This window comes from Epinephelus lanceolatus, chromosome 18 (assembly GCF_041903045.1).
Source record: "Epinephelus lanceolatus isolate andai-2023 chromosome 18, ASM4190304v1, whole genome shotgun sequence".
Lineage (NCBI taxonomy): Eukaryota > Metazoa > Chordata > Actinopteri > Perciformes > Serranidae > Epinephelus > Epinephelus lanceolatus.
Window position 1 is genome coordinate 7,989,145 of NC_135751.1, and position 25,976 is coordinate 8,015,120.

At 40.3% G+C, this 25,976-nt stretch overlaps 1 protein-coding gene and 2 non-coding genes across 3 annotated transcripts; all 3 read right to left on the reverse strand.

The window, feature by feature from the left end:
- Nucleotides 1–1,494: 1,494 nt before the first annotated feature.
- nfe2l1a (nfe2 like bZIP transcription factor 1a) lies at nt 1,495–24,658 on the reverse strand. The gene is made up of 9 exons (XM_033645785.2): nt 24,575–24,658; nt 20,926–21,710; nt 20,590–20,775; nt 9,973–10,125; nt 6,626–6,694; nt 6,391–6,537; nt 6,098–6,269; nt 4,797–5,492; nt 1,495–4,633 (listed from the first exon to the last, which is right to left on the reverse strand). Exons 2-9 carry the CDS (start codon nt 21,205–21,207, stop codon nt 3,633–3,635), a joined length of 2,706 nt encoding a protein of 901 aa, XP_033501676.1. The 5' UTR covers nt 21,208–21,710; nt 24,575–24,658; the 3' UTR covers nt 1,495–3,632.
- On the reverse strand, nt 11,273–11,345 carry trnav-uac (transfer RNA valine (anticodon UAC)). The gene has a single exon. It is a non-coding gene; the product is annotated as a tRNA-Val (tRNA).
- On the reverse strand, nt 12,960–13,032 carry trnav-uac (transfer RNA valine (anticodon UAC)). Its single transcript has one exon. It is a non-coding gene; the product is annotated as a tRNA-Val (tRNA).
- Nucleotides 24,659–25,976: the final 1,318 nt, after the last annotated feature.

Below are 25,976 nucleotides of genomic sequence, written 5' to 3' on the forward strand. Positions count from 1 at the left end.
TAGCTAGTTCATGTCCCCCATCTCTGAACTGTTTCCTTTGGGTGGCCTTTTACTGCTGGAGATTTATCAGAAAACTGACCTTGAAGAGAGAAAGTTGGTTCAGCTGTAAATAGTTTCTAGCATTTGAAAATAGCTGTGCTAATGCTGGTATTACTGTATGTTAGTATCTCTATGCTGGGTCTAAGCCAGCCCCTTTCCATTTGACTGTTTTCACACCATTAAATATAGTATTCAGTCAAGTTGAAGAAGCTTGTTTTTAAGGACTTTTGGCCTTGAGTTCTTATTTCCCACCGTGTACATCAGTGTTATGAGTACAGTGTCCTGCACCCTGACTGCCTTCTGTTTTACTTTGCCATTCACAGGAAGGGATTGAATTAGCTGCACCTGGGTCTGCTAGTTAGCTTTTCTATATTGTCCCTGAAATGTTTCTCTGTATTTAGCGGATTAGCTTGTGTTGTCCTGTTGCATGTTTATTGGTTTCCCTTGCAATGTCACAGTCATGGCAAATCTACTTTTAATTGTTTGTTTTGGACAATAAAGGGTTTTCGTTTTCGTAACTGTTTGTACTTTTGTGTTTCAGTCAGTCCTTTTTCTTGTTTGAATGGCACACAATGGGACATGTGTAACTACCAGCTGTGTGATGGCTAAAACCAGTGTTGGCCCATTTCATTTACAGCAAACCTTTGACTATGCCAGTTCCTCCTACAGTTCCCAGAATTCACTGCTCAGGCTGCATTGTCATATCTGCATGGAGCATTTCGTTTGTTTAGACAGAAAATCTAATTTTAGAAACACTTGATTCCACAGGCCAGAACTGGGAGCCAACTATCCCATCCAGTTTGTCCTCTTCTTCACACAACTATAGACAGTGTGGAGGGGGTTTTCCTAGTCCTTGTAATTTTAACTTCAGTTAAAGGATCGCTGCACTATTAACACTACAAAGCGTGATCTCTAATCGGGAGTCTTGAAGTCATGGTTTTCAGACTACGACTGACCAGCAACAGGGGGTCACACGTTACATGATCTTTCACAATCCCCAATCCCCGATGTGTATGTCATATGATGCACAAGTTGACCCAACCAAAAATATGGAAGTCAGAAAGTGACAAAGCAACATTCCAAGTTATAAGGCTAATGACTCAGAGAAACATCTCGTGCAATAGTCCACCTTTCACTTTCTCTTGGTCTCTCTCCTTGTCAAACACACACACAAAAGAAAGCACCTCAACACAGCTTGTCTCTGTTGCTTTGTGCTTATGTCAACTAAAATTGTCAACGTCCCTAACGTGTCCTGATTTTTAGCACACTAGATATCTCAGGAGCGTCTGTGATGTGTGAGCGAGCCATTTATTAGGTACATTTAGTACTAAAGCACTGATTTGTTTCTGATCTGGGGCTTTTCTCGGGAAGCTCCAAAGACAGCTGATAGTCCTGATATTTGTTATTCTGTGTAGACACCAGAGAGGGAATTCAACTGACTCCAAATAAATGCAATTCTTTTAGGTTTTTTATTTTACATTACAGAAGACAAGGTCCCATGTCCTTGAATACCAGAAAGCACAAAATGTAAACACTTAAACAAAAATAAATGCTTCAGTGGTGGTGATAGGCATGCAGGTTTTTATTGGCCTTCATAAATCTGAAAGACAGACAGGATTGAAGTGTCGTCTGACTCCAAAATGTGGTGTCCACTATGTGAAACACTGAACACCTGCTCTGACAATTACAATTTCTTGCCAAAAAGAATCAGACACATTAAATTTGTAAGGTTGGTTAGATGTCTGACCACTCAGTAGTAACTGTGAGCATGTTCTTCTGGCTGTGCTCATTCCTGAGAAATCCTAAATCTACTTCACCAATAACACAGTCATTTATTATAAGCTGAATGACTTTAATCAAAACTAGTACTTTAGAACAGAAAACCCTCAACTCCAACCTAAAATACTGTAGATTCAGGTAAAATTTGGAAATATATTCTTGTTGTTATGTTTAATTCCTTGTATCAATAATTTCACCAGAATGGCTATGAAGTTCTTTCTTACTCGGCTATGCACAACCACCAGAGGGTGACATCCTAACTTGAAACAATTCACAACTCAGCCTCGAGTTTGTTTGAATCCAGCGTTATCTGTCTTGCAAGGCCAAATCTGTAATTTTTTTACTGTATCAATTGAAGGTACATTCATATGTAATTGGGGCATCAGACTCACATTTTTACCTGTCAGTTTTAAAACAGTTTCACAACTTGTATTTTACCCATGTATTAACAATCTGCAAAGATTTTGACTTAATGTCTTGGGCAGGCCTACTCTTGTGTAACATTTGGAACACAGATTCCCACCATGTTGTTTGAAGTAGACAATAACATTTCCAGTTTTACAGTCACATAGGTGTGTTGAAAATGCATAAAAACAGAAACATACATGTTAAAAGGCACAGGTAAAACCCTTTGCTATCATACTTTCAGAAAGTTCACAGGGGGAAAAAAAAATCAAGACAGGCACCCTTATGGATCATTCCTCGGTCAGTTAGTCATATAGAGGGTAGACAGTTGTATTGGATTGCCTGGTGAGTTTCAGGCCAGGTGTGTACAGGTGTGAAAATAGGCAAAGCCAAGTGCCCTATCCACCAAATTTTAGCTTATGTAGACAAAAAGTTTTTGCTGTTTGTAGATTGTTATTGGTATCTTCTAAGTCAGTCAAGTGGTAGAATGGATACTTGATACTTGGATATTTGAAAGGCCTCTGCTGTAGACGATACCAAGTGTCATGGAGTTTTGGTGCATAGCATGGTTAATATTGGCAGCAGAGCCTGTGGTTACTGCACCATCTGGGAACTCTGCAAACACAGGTTTGATCCCCATGGCTCCTGTCTGTAGCCTGCTGAGGTGTCTTTGAGTGGGATAATGCCCACTCTAACCTTAACCCTACCAGCTCAAGGGGGTATGATCACAACTTCCCTTCCTGTGTACCAGCGTCCCTTTCTCGGTGGCCCAGAGTCATTGTAGTGTCTAACTGTTCAACTATATTAGCTGATAGCCAGGATCCAGCCTGCAATCAGTTTGTTGGCTTTTTCAACTCAATATTTTCAAGTCTCTGAGAAAGTTGATGTAAGGGAAAGCATTGAACTAGCATTTCAAAGCACTGGTCCCAAGTCATCTATCCTCTCTTGTTTTAATCCAGCATTCAGTAGCCTAGATTTACCTCAGAGTTGTTTGTTCTTGATAGTGGTTGAACTCAAGTCCTTTTCCAGTGTAGAAAATGTTAAGAATGAAGAATGGAGAACAATCCTGGAGTAAGTTTTCTTATCACCATGTGATTTCCCCTCCTCTTTCAAAGAACTTGTTTTCTGTCTGGATTTCCTTTGACCATCCAGTCATCCACCAATTATGTGAATAAAAACATCACTGTCAGGGATATCTGTTTGGGTGTTTGAGGATTTCATGGTACCTTTCAGCACCTTCCACTGACACCAGATAAAGAATTCCTGTGATCCTTCACTAACCACCACATTAGTATTTCCTGTAATTTTGTGGTTGGATCACACTCCTCTTAAGGAATCTCTTTACTCTCTCTACATTTTCTAACATCCCAAACTCCTGAAGCCAGAATATGGCTGACTCGACCACCTCCTCACTTCTTCTTATCCTTCTGTTTCTTGCTGTTTTTTGTCAATGGCAGCGCTGTTGTTTGTTGGCGTGAAGCTACTGTGACGCCACCATTGGATTCAAACTGAAGCAGGTACTCCATAGCGTTCAATGGCCTCCCCTCCTCGTCCCTTAGCCTGGAAAAGACATCCTGGTACAACATACCCAGTCGTCGCTTCATTTCCTGCAGGTTCCTCAGGGCCTCCTGTTTTTCTCGGAGCAGCCGTGAACGGTGGCGCCTCAAACCCGACACACTGTCTTCCAAATCCAGCAGCACGTCAAGTTTCCTCTTCCTGCAGTTCTGGGCAGCTATTTTGTTCTTCCCACGGCGTCGTATGTCCCTAATGAGTGTAAGCTGCTCTTCACTGAGTTGGTAACTGGCCAGTAGGTCATTAAACTCATCCACTGGCAGATTAACTATCAGCTCATTGGAAAAAGGGATCTTCCTGGCTTGTGCACGCTGTTCATCCCGACTCCACATCATGGTCTCGGAGATTCGTCTCGATGAGGAGCGGTGGTAAGGCTTGGCACTGTCATGTCGCAAGGAAGTTTTTGGCTGTTTGTTTGGCATCTTGCCCAGGTATGGAGAGGAGACGGATGACACGGGCTGGTTGTATGTGTGATCGTGGCCGATATACTCCAGCCAAGGAAAGCCATTATACAGCTTGTGATCCCCACGGTTGGGAAAGAAGGGTTTCTTAACATCTTCAGGGTACTCTCCTCCTACTGCCCCCATCTCCTCCTCTTCCAGCTCCTCTTGCTTTATGGTCACCTCCACTTCCATATCTGCACCAAGAAACCCTTCCTCGGCTTTATCCTCAGCTTCATCTTCAGCTTCAGAAAAAGGACTTCCCAAAGCCGACACACAAGACGAAGAGGAGGTTGAGGAAGAGGAATAAGAGGAGGCCTCAGAGGCACATGGAGAAGCAGGGCTGTGGCTGAAGTCCAGAGAAAGACCAGAGTCTGAGTCTGCCTCATCATTGCTGTCTAAGAGGAGAAAACAAGGAAATGTCAAGACAAGTTCTACAGTTTTATAGTCAGTACTTGAATTCAGCATTAGTGTGTTCTTGGAAAAAGGAGATACATAGGTGCACATTATGTCAAAAATAGTTACTATAAAAGAAGGTCTATTGCCTCCTTGTTTAATTACCCTGATGATGTCTTCGTAGTTGACCCTGATTTTCTGTGAGTGCCACGCTAGATCCTGAATGGTCATCATCTCTGCCAGTTTCCTGCTGGGCTACTTCACTGTTGAGGAAGCCCTCCTCTTCCAGCTTGGCTGCCATCTCAGGACTGAATCCGTCCTCCAGAGCCAGGTCCAACAATCTGATCTCATCCAAGATGGTAACATCCTCTAAGAGGTCACTAAGTGTGCTAGGGAGACCATCCTCATCATCAACATCATCCTCTTCATCACCCAAAAAGACACTGGAGGGAGATGTCAGAAGGTCTTGAGCCATACCATTTCCCTCCGATGATGGGTTGAAACTAGAAGGTGCCATGTCAAGTGAATGAAAGTTTACATTTAAGCTTGGACGGTTTGCAAAGGAGGGAGCATACTGTGTGCACAGATTGCCCTCCATGGTATCCACAAGACCTTGTGTCAGCATATTTATGTTAAAGGTACTGGAGTTATCCTCTGCATTTAATGCCATGCCGAAGTCTTCTGAAGGATTTTCTTCAAGCAGTTGTGTGTTGTCAGGAAGTGTGTGTGAAGGATTCACATTAGAATTTTTCGAAGTGTCCCTTGTGTTCAAGGCTGAATTATGGTCATCCAACTCTGCACTGGGGATGAGGGGAAGTAGGGCTGATTCTGGCGCTGGCTGGCTTGGAGGCCCCAACAACCCTGGAGACAAGGAATGGGTATTTTTTTCAAAATGTTGAGAGTTGTAGGATATGCAACAGAGTCTTTGGTGCAGTCATTTATTTAACAGTCAAGAAACAAAAAACAAACGTGTGATGGTTTTATGACCATTTGAAATCAACTATCTGGACCTTTAACAGTTTTAAAGTTGTAAGTCATGAGAACGATATTTTCATTTGCATCCTCAAAAGAACTTGTAGTCAGCATGAACATTTGGGAAATGTTTTGAGGAGATTCTAATGACAGATTCTCAACATATGTTCCAACTTGCTTTTTTCCAAAGCCTTCAACCTCATCTTGAGGTAGCTCAGCAGATAGAGTTGCTCAATTGTCATACAGATGGTTTAGTTGTTGTTATGTCCATCCCCTCCGTAACAATAGAACAACTTTATCTACCAAGGAATGCCAATGGATGTGGTTGAATCTTTGGAAACGGGTAAATGGGCCTTGTGTTGACACATTCTATTGTCAAGCTGGTGTTTCCAAGGTCAAGAATCAACAGTCAAGCTCAACATGAGGAGTTTTTGAAGTGGAGGGATACTGTCCGCAAATTCTTACAACAAACATCAACTTCTGAATTGAATTACCATTCTGCAGAGGACTCTCCATTAGAAAGACTTCCTGATCAGCCACTGTTATGCCGTTGTCAGAGTTGTTACAATTTTGGTTTAAAGCTTCAGACCCAGCACCTTGAAGGTTCCCAGTTGTCCTTAAATTCTGGTTGTGTTCAAATTGAGTCATCATGTCAACATCTGTGCTCTGGAAAGGAGGGATAGAAAAATGTATCTAAATTTACTGAATCTTGGCTTTCTCATCTCATGATTTCATTTTATTCTATTTTGCCTATTGTACATGCATCTACTTTCATTCTCTCAGTTACCTCAGGCTCCATGACTGCCAACAGGTCCTGCCATTGGAGCTCCAGGTCTATCAAAGGGTTACCATTAGGGATGATATGGGACAGCAGGGGCTCCCTGCTCAGTGGCTGACACTCCAAGTCTTCCCTCCTACCACCATCATCATGTATCTGAGGCACAGGAAATCAGGAAAAATGCTTAGTACTGTTCGAGGTCAAGTAGGACAGAACAGACTAAAGAGAAGAGATGTGGCTATACCTGTTGTTCTTCTGTGAAGGGAAAGGTGTTCTCCAACAGTCTCAAACACTCCTGGAGGGAGGAAGAAGTCTGAAAAGAAAGGAAGAGAGACAGAGGAAGAGAAAAGTGGGTTTAAAGAGAAAAGAGCACAAGGAAGTTGAGCTACGTTTGATCTCCTGCCAGTTTTGATCTGCTGGTTGACTATCCCACTGATATCTGTGTGTTATGTATTAGCCATGCTGGAATGGCTCTAGGGATGGCCACGTCTGTTGCTTGGTTAATCAAAAACTTCTGTCTTCTGTCTATGACTTTGGCGATCCCTTAACTTTTCCTCAGCATCATCACAATCTCAGATTGTCCAAAATGTTGGTTCTCAGTGTATGTGCACTGCAGGCTACAAGTTTCCACATTACACTTGCATAAATTGTGTAATTTAAGATGAGCATGGAGAAAATCTCCTTTTTCAGCAGATGAATGTGTATATATCATTCAGCACTGATGCTCAAACATCCAATTAACAATAACCAAAAAACATTTTTGACTGGACAGGAACCTAAGAAAAATGCTTTTAGTCTATATGAGTTGTCATAAGAAAAAAATGAGTAGATAATGTAAGTAAAACATGGGTTCATGAATGGATGATCGATTTTTATTGGATTTCAGCCAACACTGTGCGGACCTTTACAAGGTTGCAGCCCGGTCGTAGAGAATCACTGCTCTTTGGCATTTCCTTTTAACATGAAACAGTCTCAGTCTTACTAACTAGTGGCACCATCAGAGTGAGACTTCTGAGAAAACACAGATTGTTTTGACTTGGCAAAATTAACCTATAAGCATGTGTGCATCTTACTCTGTCTCTTTTAGACATGAAGATTCTTAAATTTAATTCTCAGAAATGTCTGTCAAGTCTTTCCATCTTCTCTGGATCCTGTCAGACACTTCTCACCTCTGACCTGCAGTGCTGAGTGGGAAAGTGGATTCTGGCAGACTTTTCTTAAGATCAACCCTAAAAACTAGGCACAGCACTAAAACATAAGCAACCCATGTCTGATACAGTGGACACCTCCTCTGATGTAACAGGCACCTTGAGGTGCAGCTGCTAAAGTGTGTCTCCCATGCTTTTCTATTCTGCTGAGCTGGCAGCAATCCAGCGTTTAATGATAAAGCATCCAGTTCAGATTCCAAGCATGACAGGCACTCTGATCACCTTACCTTGCACTTACACAAGTTATCGTATTGCATATATGTCAAGCACGTTCAAGCGATACAGGATCTGTTAAGGCCAATGGTGGTCCTGAGGAATTTGCACTAAAGATGCAGCCAGTCATTATTTACTGCTTAGCTGAATTCAAAAATACAGACTTCATCAGACTGGTGGACTAATAATGTTCCTCAAATTGTTGCAGTGTTTATTGTGCACAATGGTTCACATCTGTTCAGGATTATAAGATATGTCCATTAAGTTAAAGTGACAGTGCTGATGGTAACTAACTTCCTGCTGCAATTTTCATTGAGGGTAATGGCCGATCCCGTTCTTATCCTTGCATTCTCATAGCATAGCCTTAACCATACTTTGCTAAACTTAACCATTAACTAACTTAGTCACTTTGTCAATTTTGCATTCTTGCTCTTGCTCATGGATGACTAACATCCAGTAATATTCACAACATTTCTGTCTACAACGCTTAAGGCCAGAGTATGCTTGAACCAAGAGTGTTGTAAATCCCCTTTCAAACTTGGAATTGATAAGGGCCTGCCTCGCAATTTTTGTAACTTTAAGATAATCACACCCAACTTTATGCCACGATTGGCCCAGTGCACCGAGATTTGAAAGTAATCAGGGTTTGAACTTCTCTTTCAAGTTCTGGTTTCTTTATTCTTAAAACAACCACTTCAGTCACCTTTTGTGTATATACCTGAGTGCACCTTACAAATGCCTTTAAGGAGAAAGTGTTGGAAATTTTGCGCTCTTATCACTACTTATGAGATTCACTGCGTTGACAGTATAAAGACACACTTGAGACACAGGGCCATATTAAAATGATCGATTGCTCATGGTCTTAAGCGCATGGTGCAAGTGCATTTAAAGCACGTCCAGCTCCACTTTGCTAGTTAAAGGGTGTATAATCTGGGCGCAAAGTGTGGCACAAAAGGACAAAGAGGTTGTATTTAGTCCTGTAAATAATCAGAGGTGTGTTCTGGGCATACCATAAATTCAGCCAAAAAGAGGGCCATCTCCCTTCCCTTTAAAAGGTCAGGTGTCCTGCATCTGGCACACTGCTATAGAAATGGCGGTTTTGGCAAATGCAGTAAGAACAATAATGTCACTACACCAAAATATCATGGGACATTTAGGCAGCAAAACTAAAGACTGTAGTTATAAACTTTACAGAGGAAACAGAACTAAACTTTTAGCTTCTAAAATAATCAGTGAAGTTAGACTGCTCCTCGTATGCTCTCTGCTATGTTCACATTTTAAATAATGTATTTAATATTTTCCTCATTAATGATATATTATTTAACCCACCCCCAACCCATCCATGCATCCCTGTGTATGTAACAAGTAGAGTGTACTCCTATTGTGAACCCACCTATGCTGGTGCATCTTACTATCTATAAAATGCGCCCATAAAATAGCAGGAAAATACTGCACCATTCTGGTATCAGACCTAATCCAATGGGCACACAGGTGGGCAAGTAGATTTGCTAATTACACAGTGTGGGGGCTTGCTGTGAAAATGATAACTATGTTGGTCTGAAATTAGCAATGACAGTTGCACTGTGTTATGTGCCATTTAGATGGGGCCAAATGACACCTTGTACAACCTTTCTTTGAAAGAGCTTTAAGCAATTTAAAATTTTGGGAAATGCTGAGCAGTTCCAGTAACTTCCTGGAGTCTCTATTAGTTGCCTGGCAGCTGGTTCCTACCAAGAGTTGAGAGTTTCTGGTGGTTTGATTCTTTTTTTTATTTTTATTTCTTTACCTTTGGATAGAATCAGCTCTGTTTCCAGTCTTTATGCTAAGCTAACTGGCTGTTAGCTTTATCTACACTTGTACCATACACACATGCATGTTTTCCAAAATAGCAAACTATTCCTTTAATGATGCTTTGTGAGATTTTTTTTTTTTTAAATTCAAGGTTTACTAGGCCACCTAAAGGCCGTGGCCACACTGTCAGCCCTGTGAGATTGTTTTACCCACTACAAACTATAACAAATATAAAGGCATCACCCAGTAGTTTTGAAATATTTTAAGTATGCAATGTTTCTGCCTACTTTTTTTAAAATAAATTTCATAGGAGAAAGCACATAAAAAATACTGTAGCATTTTATTATCATGATGAAATGATAATAAATATGATGTCTACCTGGTCTACTTCATTCTGAATTAGCTCTCTGTTGTTAGCATAGCTGTAGAATCCTCCTGGTCTTCCTCTTCCCTCTGTCCTCCCATTTAGGTGTTCCTCGATCTCTTCCTCTCCTCTCTCCTCCAGAGTGCCACTGTACTGATGCAGATCTTCCTGGTTGTAGAAACAGAAAGGAAGAACGATCTAAGAGGTAATACATTGTATCTCATGAACATACTAACTACTGGAGTAGTTTTTTACGAGACCCTTTTTCACCCTTGCTCAAGTAGTTGTTTTTGTGAGTACTTTTATTTCTACTTGAGTAAATATAATTAGAAAGTAATAATACTTTTATATGAGTATTCGTTTTGTGAGGGCTGCAGTCCCCACCACTGTACAGCTCCCATGCAGCATGCCAGTGGGTAAGCCTCATGGGACATGTGTTGGAATTAACTGAGACTCAATTAAAACTACTTAGACTTGGTCAATCCAAAATCTATGATCACATTTAAGTGGTGTTTTTTTCATATACATCCCTGATCCTATAGTTATACTTAAAGAAAGGAGAAAATGTTCAATTTTCATATAAAAAAATATGTTAAATGCACCTTTTGGAAATGTATTTGGTATATGCTGTTAGTTAGTAGGAAGATATGCCCAGGTACATAAGGTTACAACATGGAATAAGCATTTTTCATTCTTGACTATTTTACCTTTATGACCACCATAAGAATGGCACAGAGATTTACCAGACATAAAAGTGAAGCAGTTAAGGCCTCACCATGCTAACCAAAGGAGTAGTATATTGTAGTACTGCCTTCTATACTACCAGCCTGCATGTACAGAACATAAAGGCTCCTGTTTTACCCAGAGACAGACAGCCAGGCTCAGAATAGCTTTAACATTCTCCTGACCTGGCTGGGGGCTTACAGACAAACCCAGACACCCTCAACAGCTGACCAGCTAGGACATGTATGTAGCTTTGAACATAAATGGGTCAAGTCTGTGCACATATCCCTTACTTCACTACCAGAGTGCAACTGAGAGTCCAAGTCTGAATCAGGGCTGGGTGATATGGTTTAAACTTAATATTGCGATATATTTAGGCTATATTGCGATACACAATCTATATATCACAATATTTTGAAATCTCCTCATAAGTACTTTAGACTATGCAAAATTATTAAAAGAACTACCGTTACAACATGCTATGCAATTCTTTTTTTTCCTCATAATGATGACTTCAGGCAAGTATGACCCAGCAGACTTCCTCTAAGGATTACTCCTGAGATAGACTCTGCAACCAGCAGACATAAGGTTCTGGTTCCACTGGGTTTTGAACCCAGGACCTTCTGCGTGTAAAGCAGATGTGATAACCACTACACCATAGAACCTTCATTTTGGCCTGCCACCTCACATGGAACAGATTATATGTGAATGAGTTGTTATTTGGTGCACAGGCTGTGACCTGGTCATTCCCCATGATAGTCCTAATGTAGCATTTTAGATGGGGCTTTAGTCGGGCCAAGGGGCGAAGGGGACTGATCGTGGACTGATGTGTAGGTCTGTTGGGTGAGTCATATATAGCTGTTCAAGCTACAGCTATACCAACTGGAAAAACAGAGGGGGACATGGAAAACTTAACGTCAGCACTATACTTTAAAGGCTGCGTTGAATTTATATGGCAATGAGAAGAGTATTTAATGTGACCGCAGCGGGAGACTTTAGTTGACTATCTTAACTTCTTCACAGGTTTCACTTTAATGAACCTCAATTTTTCAGGCACAATATTAAATATGCTATAAAATGATCATTTTCTTTAATGGTTTTACATAGCATGCTGTCCTTTGCCAGGGAAGCAGAAAAATCTGCCAGCTCATGTTTTATTTGCTCTGGCAGATGCGTCTGGTTCCCTTCCACTTTAGACAGATCTACAGCAACCTCAAATCTGTCCCGTTTCCACCGAGCAGTACGGTACTGTACGGTAGGGTTCAGTATAGGACGCTTTTTTTCTGTTTCCACTGTGAACAGTTGTGGATGGTACCAATGGAACCGTTCTGTACCGTTACCATTTTTGGTCACACCTCTAATGGGGTACCTAGCACACAGATCTGGTACTAAAAGGTGGAGCTGTGAACACTACTGTCTGTTGATTGGTCAATAGACGGTTACTCTGCACAGGTCTGAGTTGTGGCTGGTTTTGACGCAGATGCCACTGTTCATATCATGGAGAGTTTAATTAGTAAACTGTAACTATAAAATATAAGGATGTTTTGCTGCCTCTCACAGCAGCCAGAGTTGGAGAAAAAAATAACTTAATTTATTGGGTCGACTGCCAGAAAGTTTTAAGGTGGAACCTACTTGTAATGTTACTCAATACAAGAGTTAACAACGTGAATCAATCAACACACCTTAAATATTCCATATGACAACTTTGACCATTACTTTAGTTTTTATATGACATACACTTTTAGTAATGAGTGGATCTTCAAGCATTTATATGTATTAATTTCAGCCGGGTTATGGGAACTGCTTATATTCTAATACTCAAGAGAAAAAAAAGGGTCACGTAGCTTTGAGCTACGGCAACATTAAACCCCTGAGCTTGCCTGAGAACGACTTGGTGCACAAACCCACTAATTTTGAATATCCCATGGAGAGTGACTCTCACTGCAGCCTGTTCTATTTTGTTCTGAAAATGTCAGCATGCAGCCTCGTTCTCGAGGTGCAGACTGAGGAAATACAGTGAGTGCTGGACGGAGCAGTGAGTGACAATAACCCCGCCCACATTTAAAGGTGCTGTTTGCACTGAAAACACCAGGGTATAGGTACCATGTCTGAAGGGTACTTCTGATTCCAGAGATACCATACTGAAAGTGTTTGGTGGAAATGGGGCTTAACTCACTTAGATTTGGTCTGGTGATGTCTGGCTTTCAGCAAATGTGACACAACTGACTTCCTCAGGGTAGTACTACAGAGAGAGAATCTGCAACCAGCAGATAAAGTACTGGTTCCACTGGGTTTTGAACCCAAGACCTTCTGCGTGTAAAGCAGACGTGATAACCTCTACACTATGGAACCACATGCCTGTATGAATAACTTTAAGAAAGTCAATATAAGTATGAATCATGTTTGATGGGCTCTCACTCACTTATTTTCTTCTGCATATTTAAAAATATAAAAATATGCCACAGAATCAATACAGAGGTGTGTTTTAAAATCTGACAACATTCTCAGATACCATACTATTACTATATGAGCTAAATTTTTTGTACATTACATGTACAAAAAGTTGCACATCCTCTTCTGAGAATATCCGCTTATCAGATAAGACTATTTGACCAGTGACAGTTAAGCCTTGTCTACATGTACGGAATATTTTTGAAAACGGATACTTTACACTACATTTTAGCCTATTGTCCACATATAAACAGAGTTTAAGGTCACTAAAATGCAGATTTTTTTAAAACGCCTTCTAACGTGCAGATTTTTCTAAACTCCAGTATCTGTTTATCAGTGTGGACATTTAAAACAGAGTGTTCCAAAAACAATGACGTCATCTCCTCAATTTGTGCACGTCCACAGGTGCTTTGTTTTAATGAGCATGTGCCAGAAACAACAACAGCGACTAGCAGTTTGCTTAGCCTACTTGTTTTTAGAACTGCTTGGTACATTACATTTAAACCTAGTATTGTTACACCACTCATGGGTGAACGGAGGCATCTGTTGCACCCAATATTTTTGTTTTTGTTCCACCTCAGCTTCCACGGTTTAAAGTCTGCCAGAAACATGGGTGTAATACCAAATGGGCCTACCGGGCCCAGAGTCAGGGGGCCCCTAAGCCAGAGCCTCTACATGAAGGCACTGTTATTAACTTTGCATTTTTTTCTACTAGAATTACTGCCTCTCAGTTGTATGCCTTGACAAATTAGTCGAGGTGCACTTTCAGTTTACATCCATGTCTCATGACAACATGGATGCCTAACACACATCTTCTCAACAGCGGCTCAGAGGATCTATACAGTCAGCACAGTTTCAAGGTGTCACCAGTTCAATATCTGACCAAATGTCTCCCCTTCTGTTCCAGAGATATGATACTAAGTAATGGCCAGAAAAGTGTTTTTGCCAAACATTATGATGTTACAGGGAAGTTGACCTTTGACCTTTTGAATAAATAACGTCATCACGTCATAATTTCATCCCTTTAGACATTGTGTGAAATGTTGCCATTATTAGTTTATTAATTCTTGAGTTATAGCCCAAAACATGTTTTGGAAGGTTACAGTGACCTTGACTACTGACACCCAACCACCAAATTCCATACAATTCATTCTTGAGTCCAAGTGGACGTTTGTGCCAAATTTGAGGAAATCCCTTCATGGTTTTCTTGAGACATCATGCTCACAAGAATGAGATAGATGTGGTCACAGTGACCTTGACCTTTGAATTTTGACCACCAAAATCTAGTCAGTTCATCCTTGATTCTTAGTGAACGTTTATGCCAAAGTAAAGAACTTCCTTCAAGGTATTCTTAAGACGTTCTTAAGCCACAGCTGTCACTGGCGCGGAAGCATAATAACATCTGTATACTTGTAGATAGGGCCTTAGCCTGTCTACTCCCGTGATTTAAGTTTTGCTACACAATAAGAATGTATGTTAGTCACAGATTACAGTCCTGCCACAGAGCAGTAGTGAACCCCAGTGAAACCTCTGGGCCCTGTGAAATTACTTTAGCTTGTAATAAAGTCCTTTCCAACTAATATTTGGTGTAGGATGATAAATGTTTTGCTGCTGATAGTGAGGACTGTCTGGCTGGGATTATTTTCCACTAACATATTACTAGACATGGCTTTTACAAAACAACACGACTTTCAATATGTTCAGTTCCATCACTGTATATCTCCACTTTTTATCATGTTCTTTAATCTGTGTAGCTATAGGATTTCCTGTTTATCTTCCAGCAACACTGCTAAATAAGCAAGCACCTCATGCATTCATGTACATTTGTTTACATGCATTCCTTTGGCTCTGTGTGTGTGTGTGTGTGTGTGTGTGTTGCTGCTGCAGTAAACAGGAGGGATTGCAAAACTAGGGATGTAAATGTGTGTCAGGACACAACAGGCCAACGATCACATTTCAAAACAAGCCCGTCAGTCACAAGCCAATAAGGTGTGTTGTGTGTTTGTGTGTTGCTGGATGTGTGTATGTGTTGACAAGTGCCATCTGATACATGAGGAGAATTCAAAAACACTGTTTCAGTTTGGCGAATGAGAAGGTAGCAGTCCGCCATGTACTTAGAGCTCTATGTGCTATATTAAGTTTGTAATGTCCTGTTTGTGTGTGTGTGTGTGTGTGTGTGTGTAAGCCTGGCATGCAGACAGATATATAGGCATCCAACCTGCTATAAAATGATACTGAGCTTCAGCTGTAGCTCCTCATAAACAGTTTTACCTTGCCTGCTCTTCATCTCTGAATATGTTTTTTTATCCCTTTTGGAGGGTTTTTCCTTTAATTTTTTTTGTCATAGTTGGTTTTCAAAGTAATTTTTCTCAAACAAACACTGTGAAAAGATTACGAGTTTAACCCAGCCTCTGTTTACCTGCCTAATATAACCACAGGGAGCATTCACAATTGTTTTCTTTACTGTTTGGAAGTGTATGGGAGTGAAAGGGCTTAAGACAACTGGATATATGCACTTGAAAGTGTTAATCATGGTGTATCAATGTAAATACTGCCTAAAAGTTAGGCAGTTTCTATTATAACATTTAAGTTATAATAGAAAATGAGCAAAACATCTGTCACAGTTAATTTAACTCAGCTGTAGTTATTTTTATATTAATTCTGTGAGCAGGCCAAATAACAAAAGCCAGTCTGTCACATGGGTTAACAAACTCACCTTAGAAAGACAACGAATAGAAAGAGCATTGAACTGTTTGCCCTGGTCATTTAACTATTTCAACAGAAAACGGCGGTCGTTGTTAGTTGTTATGGTGATGGCACAAGTCGGTGGGGCCATTAAGTGTGTTGCACTCATTAATTTGAGAATTCCATTTGTGCCTACTGCTGCCTTTTTAGTGATCAAAGGTATTGACATCTTTGCATAGTGAGCAGGTGTTGTTATAACTGACTTACAAAATATTTACTCAGATTACTTTTGTGTTGTAATGAGTAACATCACATGTTAGTATTTGCATTTAAAGTAATCAGTTTTTAGTTACCCTTTCAAATAAGCAACCAGTTACTTTTAAAATATATTTATTATTTATAAAAGTATCGAAATTACATGTGTCCTGCTACCTAGACTAGGAATACCTGTGCATGTAGAATGTTGCCTACCAAACACTTTCATCAACCCTGACTGTGTGTTACTGAAGTAAGGGAAAAACTTTTGACTGATAGATATCACCATACAACTACCCTGTTCATTACTTACAATAAGACAGTTATTTTTTTCTACTTTAAGTTCTCTGAAATATTATGGTAAATAAGCAAATGAGGCATTATTTAATTAAATCATGCTTTTTTGACAAGAGACAGAGTCCACAGTCTATGTCTTACTTAACGGAAATCTTCACACACTTACACAGATTGTGTAATTCAAATTACAGGAAAGAACTTTGGAGTGCACACACACACACACACACACACACACACACAATTTTCTCAGGAAATGTAGCCTCTCTTACTTTGACACTGGATCCCTGACACACTGCTGCACATGACTGTGTGTGTGTGTGTGTGTGTGTGCGTGCGTGCGTGCGTGCCTAAGTGTGTGTGTGTGTGTGTGTGTTTGTGTGTGTGTGTGTGTGTGTGTGTCAGACTGGTCATTCTGTGGCTTATTTATACATTGTACAGTGTGTTAGCACTGGCCTCTGTGGTGTGTCTGAATGTGTGTTATGGACTCTTGTCACAGTGCAGTTTGTGTGATCCTACATAAAGTAATTGAACTTGTTTATTTGGTTGGTTGTAAAGATGATGAATCATGGTGACCTCATTGCTGCAACAGGATCAAATGTAATGCAGATGACAGCTCTGCACCCTTCTTTGTACAGACCCACAGAGTCATTAAGACTAATCTTCTGACAATCATAGTTGCTGCCTTGCCCCTTAACAGCGAAGTAACTCCTGCTTCAGTCTTTAAAAAAAAATATGCTTAACTTAGTGAACTGTAACCCTCTGAAGGTCAAAGTGACCCCTTCCACTATTCTGGGCATCCCTCTGCGCATGATGTTCCCTACAGATTATTTTCAGTTTCAGCTCGTCTGTGTCTGGGATGAAAGATCTGACAGCCAGGTACTGTATGTGCTTCTGGCTGTCTTATGGGCCAAAGCTTGACCAGGCATGTCTGAGGTGTTGCCATTAATAAATGGAGCTCAAAAGTTCATGCAGGCCACAACATGAAGTCTGTGCTGCCACCCAGATTAGATGATCATCAGTGGATTCCTCTTATCTGTGTTATCTGACTGAAAGAAATAGTTTCAGAAAACACACTCGTTCCTTTTCTTTTGTGATGGTGAGATGAGATGACTGATGCCACTCTTATGTCTGTGATACAAACAAAGCTTGTGCCAGGGTGTGGTTAGGCCTAGTTTAGCATTAAAATTGGAAGCAGTTGGAAAACAACCAGTTTGCTCTGTCAATAGACAGAATCACGGTGATGTCATGCTAAAAACAATCAATTCCAAGTGGACAATTGACAATTAATTTTAATGATGGAGATATGTAAAAATTGGCAAACTTGTTTATTTCTGTTGTCATTTACAGCCATAACTGTAATGTTTGAGGATTCACTTAAACATTGTGGTTTGAACTATTGGATTTTTCTGCTATTTCATGCTGGCTACCGTGTTGCTTTGCTACCATCTTTAATAAACCAAATCTACCGGCATGGAAGCTAAGCAATATACTTATGTGGACAGGGACAACAGCAAAATGCATTTTAGCCAACTAGAGAAATCAGTACCTGTGCAAATATGCTATATTTTGAATACTTTAACTGTTTCACTTTACACATTAACCGATCAGGCAGCAGTAGACCAGCCACTCCAGTGTTCTGCAAAGTAAAATTCCTAGGGATGCAGGATATTGGATTTTTGCCAATATGCCAATACAAAACAACTCATTTGGCTGATAACCGAAACCGATATTGATATATCCACTTTTTCCCCCACCTAATTTTAGTGATCATCAAGTCTCTTCTGCAGTGGAATTAACATCATATTATGCATGCAAACACTTATTGGGATGACCCAACAGCAGATTGAGACATGAAATACAATACTTTCAATGTATATAATATTAATTCATTGTTCAAAGTAAGACAAAGCATATTGGATGATTCTGATTCATCCTAAAGCCAATATTGGCCGATGCCGATGACATGCCAATATTATTGTGCATCACTAAAAATTACTGTTTTTGTCACTGGCTTTGAAATAACAGCATCATTTCCCCATTGGAAAGGTCTGTCTGCATCTCTCTCACCATTTAAGTCTATGGGGGAAAGTCTTTCAGGGCATCATGTGACAGACGTAATTCCGATGTTTTGCCACTACAAAAATTGGCCTCAAAACCCAGTACACGTCCTGCAGACCTGAGATATACATTAAGGAAATATGTAGCAACATCACCGTTAATTTGGAGTTGTGTTTCTCACCATTCAACAAATATAAGTCCAACAATCACTCTCTTTTAGCTCCATTTTGTTCTCCACTAACTCCTGGGAAAAATATCTGCTTCATAGCTTCTTCACTTCAAACAGCTGCCTGCTAACCAACAACAGCACTATGAGAGCACTGAGAGTGAACCAAAACATTACATTAAGTTTGAAGACATGAGGTTACTGCATACAACCAGCAGTAATCAGGCTATTAAGGGGGCAGCACAAGAACTGATTGAAAAGGCCAGTGGCTCCCAGGCTACTGCTACTGCAGTAGGGTGTATTCCTGCAGTACTGCTCTTGCTCCTGGTGAGGTCATCTGTGGTGAGGTGAGGTTTCCTGGTGACTCATCTAACTCTGACTCATTATCTCACATGACATTACACTCAGTTTTGGTGGGAGCTAAAACAAAGACAGTACACATTACTTATTTATAGGCTAAATAAATAAATATATTTAAACTGCTATGTGTGTGTTATTTTGGATAGGTCACTAGTCTTCTAACAGACTTATTTATTTTGAGTAACATTTTAGTTATAGTTCCACTTTTAATTGGACTGTACATGAACTCTTGTAAAAACAAAACACTTACATAAAAAGAGAAAAACTTAGAAATGCAGTAACTTCATTCAAGTACAAACTGGTCTGTTTTAAGCATACTCAGGCCTTTAGACCCACTGGCTGGAAACACTGTCATGAGCTTACAGGCAACAAATGTGTCTCTAGGCAGCAGTTGTGGAACCCATCAAACAGAGCAGGAACAGGGTTTTTGCTTGTTATCTCACAGGGTTATGGCATGGACAAAAGTTAGCAGAGGCTGCTAAGCATAACCAAGTCAACCCTTGTACCTGAAGTGAACCCTGACTCCTTTGACCTAGTAACACAATAACATAACAATTGACGCATGAATACATACATATATATATATAAATATATATATATATATATATATATATATATATATATATATATATGGAGTACTTGGCACTGGAAATGACGCATTACAAATTGTGTACCACTTCCTATGTCCACTACGTGGTGCTAGAGAACACACGCTATTTATCAGCCTTGTTGCTGTATATATATAGACCACAACATGTAAATTTCACAGATGATCTTGTCACAAAAGACTAACTTCCTATTATCAGTAGGTGGTGCTATGACTGTGCATCAGTATAAGTAAGTAGATCTCTGCGGGCCCGGACGCTGATCCATTGACATTTGGGCTAGACTGGACTATTCTGTGTCCTATCAAAATGTCCCAGTGCCACCATGGCAAGGGTATTTCATGAAAACTCACAATCTTCTATATAAAGCTACATCAAGGTCTTGAGGCTTTTCTGACCACATTAAAGGTGGATCTGTTGAATCCGCTAGGAGAAGTATATCAAAGTATGAAAATGTCATTCCCTGTTGCCAGTAGGGGGTGCTAAGACTATGCTTAATTATTGGCATGTAAATGTCTTTAGGCCAGGACTCTTATCAAACGTGAAGTTTGGGGCAGATTGGAGCTACTGAGCCATTTTCTTACACCCAAGCATGACCCACAAAATATCTGATACATGTGCCAAGTTTGGTGAGTTTTCGAGCACATTTAGCCCCTCAAAATTTTGATTAAGTGCACAAATTAATAAAATTCCTTCAGTTTCAATAGGGTCCTCACACCGCTTTCAGTGCTCAGGCCCTAACTAGCATTTTACCAAAGAACCTATAGCAGGTTGCTGGGTAATTAACAACTCAACATGGTGACATACAGGACAAGAGCTTAGTGTGTAACTTTTGGCAGTTAGGCTTAGCCCCAGAATATATACTACATCCCAAAATGTATATCTGTAAATTAAAGGGTTCCTATACTGATTGAATATGGCAGGTAGTCCTATCAGGTAGTTTCAGTCATCTTATTCTGATGATATTTAAGCTAAACAAGCTAAAAAAAAAATTTAGGGTTCCAAATCAAAGCGTGAATATTACAGCTGTACCTCTTTATCCTCCTCGTCTTCATCCTGCACGGCACCAAGTCCATCTCTAGATTCCACAGGCAGGGTAGGTCGGTCTCTTTCTACCCCAGCAGCTCTCTCCAGTGGGGAGGACTGGTCTGGACATCCCATGGGGAGAGGATCTGGCTCCCGCTGGACCAGCCAGGCCTCCAGTTCTGCACGAGGAACCTATGGAGAAAGGTAAGAAGGTCTGTTACATAAAAGCTGTAAATAGCAAAATTGAAACAGCTAAAATGTTACTACTCCTAGTACTATATCATTCTAATTCCATCTCAGTGGGAGCATATGGATAATGAGGGAGATCTACATGGTTCCCACCTGCAGTCTGTCCAGAGAACGGACCCAGCCAAGCAGCCTTCGTGCCGTGAAGAACCCATCCAGGTCTACACTCTTGGGGTGGAGGCCATGGCCGTCTTCCAGACGGTTGCGGAGGCTGTGGAACTGCGTCTGGGTCAGTGCTGATGTAGGACCCAGGATCATCTCGTGCCAGGAGGGGGGCAGGTAGGGCTCCAGTCCCACGTCAACCCTGACTCCACACAGGCTGAGCAGGATGGCCATCTGAATAAGGCCTTCCGTGAAGTATTTTTTTAGGTACAGCATCTTTGGTATGTCAGAAGATGTGCAAAGGGTCCAAAGCTCAGCTCAGTCACCACCACAATGAGTGGCTCTTCTGTCGTTGTGTCTTTGGTGTTAAGTATTAAGTCCTTAAGTCCCTAAAAGATCTGTCAGGAAACTGATGAACCCCCTGTGAAGGAAGAGGGACTCGGAAAAATATCCCTCTCCCACTGGGTCCAATAACAAAAAAAAAAAAAAAATCTAAAAAATGTTCTTGGTACTCTAAAAATAACCTGGTTGGGAAAGTCTTTTCTCTTTTTTCTTCAATTATAATGTAATGTTGCTCTGGTAGGGAAGACTTGCTAAAATGTACCAGACACTACACAGTTCCACCCAACTGTTCTGATCAAGCTGCTCAGAAGAAGGACGTCTTCTTTAATCAGGACTCATTGGGATCAAAATATCTAGAAAGAAAGACTGTCAGTGAAACTCTCCCAGGTTCATCCAAAACTTCTTGCTCTTTATGGAAACTTCACAAATATTTCTTCCTGTGAATTAAGAGAGCAGCTGACTTCAAAACAGAGGACAAAACAGATCAAATATTACACAAGTTGTAGCAAAAATCATTTGTGATGTTAAAGGATTACTTCACCCACCAAATGATCATTTGTATGTCAATTACTGTTTTTCTCACATGCCTCCTCAGGACGAATCCTAAAATGGAGAAAATTCTTCATGAATTGAAGTCAGGGGTTTGGGATTTATAAATGGCAAAAATACATCAAAACATCCATTTACAAACTCTAACTCAACTCGTGCGGCATAATCCAAGTGTCATTTATCCAGTTGTTCCTCAGTACTTTCCAAACAGACAGTGCTTTCAAACAGGGAACTGAACAGAAAGTAAAACTTATCTATGATCCCTTCAAAGCCAGACTCCACTGACAAAAAACATAATTTTACAGCTTACCTTGCTGAACTAACTGCTGGTCTACCACTGCCTAGATCAGTTAGTTAATTTGTGTTATTGTGTAACTTTGGTGTTTTAAAGCAAACTTCAGATTCAGCACACTATCTAAATGAGGCAGAGGTGGACCATCAGCTCCCATGTTCTGCAAGATAAATTATTGTTTCTGTCAATGGAGTATGGCTTTGAAAAGAACATATATAAGTTTCACTTTTAGTTCAGTTCCCCGTTGGAAAGGGCGGCGTGTTAGGGAAGTACTGGGCATAAAACTGGATAAATGAGACTTGGATTATACTGCATGAGTTGAGACAGAGTTTGTAAACCGATGTTTTGATATAGTTTTGCTGTTGTTAAACGTGGACCCCTATTACTTCAATTCATCAAAAATTTTCTTGGTTTCTTGAATTCTCTGTTCACAGTGAAGGCATGCGAGAAAAACAAAGTTTTCTTCGTGAATTCAGTGTAACCCAGGGTGAGAAATTAATATACAAATTCTCTTTTGGGTAGTGAAGTATTCCTTTAATATATTTAATGGTTTGATCCAAGTATATAGAGTTGCAATTGACTATTATTGTGCTAATTGTTAGTAGCATTTTCCTACTACAACTACCTAAACTTCTGCTATTGCTTCATCTGCTACTGCAACTTCTACTATTAGCACTACTGCAATCACGTCTACTTGTGGTCTACAGTTATTGCTAACAACAGCTAACAACAGCCACCACTGCACTCGGGTTAATAATAATAACACCACTGTTATCAAAACTAATCTTCCATTGTGAGTGCAGCCTGACCTGCAGAGAGGCAGCCGTTAAGAGGTTTGACTGTTTGTTTGAGGAGATAAGGCACACAGTCACACAGACTGGGCAGAGACGCCCTCTATCACTCTCTCTCTCCCAGTAACTTCGACCTACTTCTAGAAAGGGTTTGGTAACCACCTGCCTGCCCCGCACTGAACTGCCTGGGTTACTCACTGCAGCCACATGATGTAATTGCCAGGGTTTGCCTGGAAAAACCCTCTCTGTCTCCCCCCTCCTTCAATGCTTTGTATGGTAACCTGTTTACAGAAGCTGCAGTGGAACAGCTGACTGTAACTTTCAGCACCACCTTATAAAAAAACAAAAACAACTAACTATAAGGAATACTTATATACGTATAGTTCAGTGTATCCACTAATACAGGATGTAGTCAAGTATAATCTTGTATTGTGTGGTCTAAAGGAAAACAGGGTCTGCTGTAACACTACAGTATGTGAGTGCTACAGGCAACTGTTTAATTCTTAAAGACTTCATCTGAATCTGTTTTCTCTGTTGTTGTTGTTTGTCTGCTTACATTCTACGTATTGTATTGTATTCCTATTTGTGTTTTTGATATATTTTAATGGACAAAGACAATTCCCCATCTTAATGGATAATACCTTTTTGTTGTATCCTATTAGTGTAAAACTCTTGTGTACTCTGCGGTCGAACACTTATGACATATAAACTAGGAGGCTACTATTTTACAGCAGGCTATAATATAGACTAATGTGTTGTTCAATAGGCTGCTATTGCATGTGGTTAGTGACAGATGAAATATTTGTTTTTCAAATGTACTTCCAAGTATTTAAATAAAAGTACTCATAATGCACAGTGCCCCTGTGTGTGTGTCTACTTTTGCAGATTATTATTATTACCATTGCAATGATGTGTATGAATGTGGATGAGGGTAATGTTAACTATTTTACATACTGCAAGTAGTGTAATCTAAAACAATGCATCATATTTTATATGTTCATCGTGTGTTTTAGCTGTCAGATAAGTGCAGTAGATTAAAGGTACTAGAGTAGTGAACTGTAGTGGAGTAGAAGTAGCATACAATTCTAATACTCAGATGTGTACAATACTTGTATTGTACTTAGTTATATTCCACCACTTGCGTCTAGTCCTGTCATATATGATCATGCCTTGCTTTAATATTAGACTGATGTAGCCTAAATATTAATATATGTCTGCAGTCCAGGTGAGTGTCATGTATAATGACATGGTGATCATGCTCTGATGTTGTCCTCACTCTGTGCGTGTGAACATGACGGAACTGAAGCTGTAGATGAGCCGGAGCAACAGGTTACGCAATGTTTTCATCACTCACTGATACAGACCTGATAGCTCCAACACATTTCTGATAGCACATTTCCAAAAATTTGAGAACATACTGCGGTGTACTCCTGACAGTAAACATATCACTGTAGACTCGCGGAAAAAGACATACAGGACCATTACAGGAATATTACAGTGATTCCACTTGCGATTACACACTATGAGATCACTACTGAGAAACTCAACACAACAGCACCGAGAGGACCGGAAATGATGACGGATAAGTTAAAAACAAAGCCGTGCAAATAGCTTATTCAGTTCATAATGTTTAAGAACACTATAAGGACATCACATCAGTGTGACTTACCAGTTTCAGAGTGTCCGGTAGAAATCACACTGTCCCGGCTTCTGTCTGTTCTGAGAACACAAGGAGGGTGGGACCTATTTAAGGCGATGGTGACGTAACGAGCTCCTCCCTGAGGAAAAAAAACACCGTCTGTGTTACAGTGTGTGTGTGTGTGTGTGTGTGTGTGTGTGTGTGTGTGTGTGTGTGTGTGTGTGCGCGTGCGTGTGTGCGTGTGCGTGTGCGAAACAAACTAACATATAGAGAAAGAGATATAAACACGTGGGATAATAATATTATCGAGATATCAGATTTTTACTTTTAAGAATAAATAATACTAGCCTATCTAGCTTTGGTTGTGTTGTGTGTTTTGTCTTTTTTTGTCAAAGGGAGGTGGAGAGAGAGTGTGTAACCATAACTGTGTAAAATCATACAAAAAGTATATATATAGTATATAGCCTATATGTAGGCTATACACACAGATGTGTGATGGGAGGAATTCTCAGACCCTGTTTACCTGAAGTGCCAATGTCATAAAAGTATTCATTTGGCAGCAAAATGTCTCCTGTGATTCATATTTCATTTTATATGCCTGGGACATTATTGAAATATTAATACTGATGCATGGCATGGTGGTGCAGTGGTTAGCAAGAGGGTTCCTAGTTCAAACCCTGGGTGGGGAGTTTGAATCCCAGGGTAGAGAGCCCTTCTGTGCGGACTTTGGAGAAATTGGGGAACCCGTTTGCTCCGGGTTCTCTAGCTTCCTCCCACAGGCCAAAGACATGCAGGTTAATTGGTGACTCTAAATTGTCCGTAGGTGTGAATGTGAGTGTGAATGGTTGTCTGTCTCTATGTGTCAGCCCTGTGATAGTCTGGTGACCTGTCCAGGGTGTACCCTGCCTCTCGCCCCCCCCCGCGACCCCAAACAGGACAAGCGGTTACAGAAAATGAAAGAATGAATGAATGAATAATATTGATGCATCATGTTCGAGCAGCAAGTTACTGCTGTAGCTGTTCAAAGTAAACCTTCCCTGAACTACTTTATATACAGTTAGCTAGTTTAATTCAGCGGTTCCCAACCTAAGGGTCGGGCCCCTCCAAAGGGTCACCAGATAAATCTGGGAGGTCAGGAGATGGTTAATAAGGCTGAGGAGAAGGTTCTAAGTTCTAATACACACATCTGTTTTCAGTTTGTGGACTTCTCCCCAGTCCTTGTTTTTTGTGAAAAACTGGATCTTTTGAATAAATATTTAAATTAAACTATGTGAGTGGAGCAGTGTGGAACTGACAACAGCTTATAGACATCTGAAACGTGACAAGTGGCCCAATTAAACAGATTGTATTTATAAGCTTTTTATTTTTTTATGCATAAAAATAAGCTGAAAAGTAACTGGTATGAGAACTAGCAGATAACTGTGTAGTCAGA